Raw genomic sequence first — 6000 nt, forward strand, 5'->3', positions numbered from 1 at the left:
TCTCGTTCGTGGGAAATTGACCACCATTTAATTATTTAACGAAGCTCACTGCCCACCATCGTCATCGCCATTTTTTATTATGTTAAATAACTAATTTAAGGTATGTTTCATTATACTTGTTGTAAAATGTTTCCCTCGGCACGGGACACCTCACCCGAGTGAGGGAACATTATTCTGTATAAAAAAATATTACAAACATTGTAAAAGTATAAACAAATAAATAGTAGTTATATTTATGGGAAAATAAATGTCATTTATTATAAATGACAGCCACCGTTTATACAGGGTGTTCTTTAAACCCTGTCACATCCGAAACCACGATGGTCAGTATGGGCAAGAAGACATATAAGCATATTTAAAAAAATATTTAGAACGCAGAATTTTTTAAAAATTAAATTTTTAAAAAAACAAATGGTTGCTTACTTCTGCAGGGGAGAAGCGAGGGGGGCGTGGCCATGTGGTTGACGGTGTATCAGACTCCCCCCTCTCCTCTTCTCGCTTCTCCCTTGCAGAAGTAAGGAACCATTTGTTTTTTTCAATATTTTATTTTTGTAAATTTATTCGTTTTAAAAATGTATTTTAATGTGCCAATATGTCTTCTTGCTCGTACTGATCATTGTGGTTTCGGATGCGACAGGGTTTAAAAAACATCCTGTATATTCCTCAAAAAAATATATAAATAATATCGGCGCATAGCGCCCAGCCCGTTCCCAGTGAACAAAGAAACTACCAGATTATAAATTTACGTAGGTATACTTTATTTAAATTCTTAAAACCCAGTTGAGTAAGCTTGCAGATTACAGACATCATTTCGAGGCTTTACTGACAAAATGCATTAAGTCATTAAAACAACTTACGGGATAATCGCATTTAAAGCATTTCCTATTCTTTCAACGCATTATTGCTCGCCCAATTTCTTTTTAATATTTTTTTTAAGCTCTAAACGAGTAATATCTATTCTAGGCATAGCATAACATTTAAAACAACATCTTGCACCTTTATTAAAACATATGTTAAATCTATCGATATCTATACTGACAGAAAGCATTCAACAATTTTTATGTATTTCAATTTTTATGCTATGCCTAGAATATAGATTACCCTTTTAAACCGTTAAAAAAAATTAAAACCAATGAAAACTGCGGGAGAAATAATGCGTTGAAAGAATGAAAAAAGTTTTAAATGCTATTGTTCCGGACGCGTAAAATCGAATAAATTAAAATAATACAATAATTAGAAAGGATCCCCGGTAAATGTATAGAACTGATGGCTGGGCTCTCAATAAAGATAAAATGGTCACTTTCGAGCCTGGCCTCAGTATTACCGGGGAAAAATAGCTAGGTTAAAATGAATAAAATGTATAAAAATATATTATGTAAATGTCATGTTGCGCGCGTCGCGGCTGCCGACGAAATGGCCCGTACGGGCATTGAGCGCCCGTATTTACGCCACCTGCGGCCGGCGGCATGTAGCGAGTGGCGGGGAAAGATTACCCCCACCACTCCGAGGCAGCCGGCGCGGGTGGGATGGCCGACTCACGGAGCCCGACGCGCACCGCTTTATAAGGCGGTCAAATGGAAATATTAAATCAGTTGAGTTCCTAACTCTGAACAGTTCACACGTGTTTTATTCCGTTCTCCGTCCTGTTCGCCTTCCTGCACTTCGCTCTTCGCTCCGCTCTGCCTGCTGACTGCCTTCGCCTCTCTGCACCACTTGGACCGGGTGGAAAGTCCTTTTCAGGGCTATTGAGGTTGACTTGCGGTCGGCGCAGCTGTGCTCCTACCTTCCGACTTTGTCTTTGGCTCTGTCTGGGAGGGCGGCTTCCCACTTACGCCGGGAAGCTTGACTGCGGCAGACGCGGGTGACGAACCGGCGAAACTTTCATCGTGGTAACGCGTACGTTACATTTGGTCCTTCGGAGCTAAGGATCGTCGCCAGTGGTCTCCAGTCTACAACACACCTACAGCATGCCGGTCAACAGATCGCCTGTGTCGACGCGTTCGGGAACGCGTCGAGACGCCGGCACGGAGCACGAAGAGGAGCTTCAGGAGCCCCAACCGGGGTCTGTACGAGCACATCAGGAGGAGCCCCAGCCAGGGCCTTCACACGACTGCCAGGAGGAGCCTCATCAAGGACTTCTGGAGGAACAAAAGGACTCGGACGAGGGATCCGCACCCTCGGAGCGGTCCATCTCATCGGCGACATTTCGCCGACAGATGGAGGAACGCGAGGCGCATCACGAGAGGCAGGTGAGCAGCCTCAACGAGATCATCGCCGCGCTGAAGGCCGCCAACGCGAGAGAGGACGCCAGACGAGACATGGCAACCCCCCTCACGCCCACCATCGAGAGGGACCTCACATCGCACGGGACGTCGGAACCGGCTCACAAGCCGCTGCCGCTGACGTCAGACGCGTCTAGGACCGACGCAGCCCTCAGTACGAGGGAGACTGCCGCCGCACGCCACGCCGCACGCTACGCCGCTGATCCGGAGGATACCGGAGCGGCGTACATCCAGCAGCCGAGCCACTACGACAGCAGCCGGGCGAGAGACGGGGCCGCTTGGAAGCGCCCTGTCACCGACGCGGAAGCAGCCTTCAGCACAAGGGAGGCCGCCGCCGCACGCCACACCACACGCTACGCCGCTGATCCGGAGGACACCGGAGCGGCGTACATCCATCCACCGAGCCACTACGACAGCGGCCGGGTGAGAGACGGGGCCGCATGGAAGCGCCCTGTCGCCGACACGGAAGCAGCCTTCAGAGCAAGGGAGGCCGCCACCGCACGCTACGCCGCTGATCCGGAGGACACCGGAGCGGCGTACACACTTCCGCCGAGCCACTACGACAGCGGCCGGGTGAGAGACGGGGTGCCACGGAGGCACCCGGTCGCAGAGGCGGACTCCAGGACGAAGGAGGCCGCCAACACACGCTACGCCGCTGATCCGGAGGACACCGGAGCGGCGTACACATTTCCGCCGAGCCACTACGACAGCGGCCGGGTGAGAGACGGGGTGCCACGGAGGCACCCGGTCGCAGAGACGGACTCCAGGATGAAGGAGCCCGCCAACACACGCTACGCCGCTGAGCCGGCCTACGCCGGAGCGACAAACGCACATTTACAAGGCCGCTACAATGAGCGGCATCGGGACAATGAGGCGCCACCCGCACACAGCCGAAGGGAGGACGCCGACGTACGCTACGCCGCCGGGCCAGGCGAGCCCGTAGCGGCACGTACTATACCACTGGGGGGCTACGAGTTTCGTGACCCGGTGAGCGCGTGGGTACAAGAGGGGCTACCCACGGAATACATGCCGCCGGGTGCCACCGGCGAGCCTGTGACGAAATACAGACAGCCGCCGGAGTGGCACACGTTCATGGCGAGGCAAACCGGCGCTAGGGATCTACCGCAATTCTCCGGCGACCCGCTAGAATGGCGAATATTTAAGGCGCAATTTGATCAATCGACACAGATGTGCTCCCTTACAAACGCGGAGAACATTCTCCGTCTGCAACGAGCCCTCACAGGACGGGCCAAGGCCACAGTGTCGTCTTTGCTGGTAGATCCCCGAAATGTGCCGGACATTGTGAAGATGTTAGAGGCCGCCTTTGGACACCCGGAGATCGTCGTGGACAGAGTACTGGAGCGGATAAGAAAACTCCCTAAACTGGCCGACAACGCATCCCTGGAGGCCCTGACGGACTACGCGGTCGCGATAAGAAACGTCGTATCGACCGTAGAGGGCCTCGATGGAAGCCACCTCTCCTCCCCGAAGCTTCTGTCCGAGATGACTCAGAAGCTGCCACGAGTCGAGAGGATGATGTGGATTATGTCACGAGCGGATACCGTGAGAAAAGCTACCCCCAGGGATCTGGCACTGTGGCTAGCGAGACTGACCGGTGCAATACCGAATGCGGGTTGCATCGGGATCAGCACGGAACCCGCCCGAGTGGAGAAAAGGCGTACCCAAGAAAGGCACGTGTTTCTCACTCAGGACAAAAAATGCCTGTTCTGCGACATGAGTGGACACGCATTCGGACAATGCCGGAAGTTTCTCCGGAAAACGGTAGAGGAGAGGTGGACAATTGTGCGTGCCAAGTTCGTGTGCTACGGATGCCTAGAACCGGGACACAAAACGACCACCTGTGAAGCGGCGAAGTGCGACGAGTGCCACGGGCGGCATCATCGGTCACTACACCGCGAGAGAGTGGACAGTACGCCGAACGAGCAAGTCTTATTGACAAGGCGAACGGAAGTCCCAGTGACCTTCAAGGTAGTGCCAGTAACCTTGAAGGGCCCGCGTGGGTCAATGGAGATCCACGCACTACTAGACGAGGGTTCATCGGTAACTCTCCTCGAGGAGGATGTCGCCCGTGCAGTGGGCGCCACCGGGGCCTGCGAGGAGTTGAGACTCATCGGTGCCAGTGGGAACACGGACACGCTACAGTCACAGCGTGTATCCGTAATCCTCGTTAAAGGAAACAAAGAATTTGGTGTCCAGGCACAGACGGTGCGGGTCATGGATCTGCCGCACCGCAACCGAAAGAGCACCAAGACACACGGGCCAGGCATCAAGCCGAAGATGTTAATCGGTCTTGATTACGCCACCCTAATGGTATCTACAGGCCCGCCAGTCCTACAAGAGGACGGGCGGCTAACCATCGAGACGGCCCTAGGAGCCGTCACCTACGGCGGGGCTGTGCACCCCGCCTTTGAATTACCCCCAGACGGCCAGGGTGAAAGGGACTTAGCGGAACTGGTAAAGAAGAGCTTCGCCGTTGACTCGCTAGGTGTAACCACCCTGGAACGTTGCCGCGCCGCAGATGTGCGAGCGGCGGAGCTCATGAGCAGCTCAACCACACAACTACCATCCGGACGATGGGAGACCGGTTTACTGTGGGCGAAAGACGGAGATTCTTTGCCCTGCAACCGGCAAGCAGCCATGAAGCGGCTGCACTCCCTGGAAAATAAACTACGGAAGGATCCGATACTGGCGATCGCATATCGCGCCAAGATGGCGGACTACATTGAAAAGGGATACGCCGTCAAACTAAGCCGCGAGGAGGTAGACGCCCACCATTCGCGCAAATGGTACCTGCCCCACTTCGCGGTGACAAACCCCAACAAGCCTGGCAAGATAAGGGTCGTGTTCGACGCCGCCGCCCAGTTCCAGAGGACGGCGTTGAACGACCATCTACTGACGGGACCTGACCTGCTTTCATCCCTCCTCGGAAACGTGATCCGCTTCAGAGAGGGACGAGTAGCCATCGCGGCCGACATACGGGAGATGTTCCTGCGGATAAGAATCCGGGAAGCCGACCAGCAATCGCAGCGGTTCCTATGGCGGACGCAGGACGGGCAGGAGCCCGACACGTTTGTCTTCGCGTCCATGATGTTTGGAGCGAAGTGCTCACCCAGCAGCGCGCAATTCGTGCGAAACACAGTCGCACGAGCACACGCGAAAGAATTTCCCGCCGCAGCAGAGGCGATCGAGCACAATATGTACATGGATGACTACCTAGACGCCACAGACAGCGAAGAAACAGCTGCAAGCCTGGTACGAGATGTTACCCTCGTACTCGGCAATGGCGGGTTCCGGCTCACCGGGTGGGCTTCAAACAAACCAGATGTCCTGGAAGAAGTAAAGGCCGACGACCGGGCCAATACAGCAGTCACCATAGGGGAAGAAGTAATGACGGAGCGGGTCCTCGGGATCGTATGGAATCCCAAGAGCGACCTATTTATATTTCGGCACGGAGCCGAAAGTGCAGCCATCCCGGAGCGACCCACCAAGCGCGGCATGTTGAGCGCCGCCATGAGTATCTTCGACCCAGTAGGCTTCATTGCGTGCCTCACGATACGGGCGAAGATATTGCTGCAAGCCATCTGGAGGACAAACACAGGTTGGGACCAACCGCTGCAACCGGACCACGCCGAAAAGTGGTTGGAATGGCGCGACCTGCTGGCAGCGAACGGCTGTACAATACCGAGATGCTCGCTGA

At 54.1% G+C, this 6000-nt stretch overlaps 1 protein-coding gene across 1 annotated transcript; it reads left to right on the plus strand.

Moving 5' to 3' along the window:
- Nucleotides 1-1967: 1967 nt before the first annotated feature.
- On the plus strand, nt 1968-5976 carry LOC148271733 (uncharacterized; the record flags this gene model as incomplete). The annotated part of the gene is made up of 2 exons (XM_088241008.1): nt 1968-2436; nt 3037-5976. Coding segments are annotated over exons 1-2 (3409 nt in total), but the record flags the coding sequence as incomplete, so codon positions are not given.
- Nucleotides 5977-6000: the final 24 nt, after the last annotated feature.

This window comes from Micrasema longulum, unplaced genomic scaffold (assembly GCF_059751315.1).
Source record: "Micrasema longulum isolate JH-2025_06_02 unplaced genomic scaffold, ASM5975131v1 h1tg002695l, whole genome shotgun sequence".
Taxonomy (NCBI): Eukaryota; Metazoa; Arthropoda; class Insecta; order Trichoptera; family Brachycentridae; genus Micrasema; species Micrasema longulum.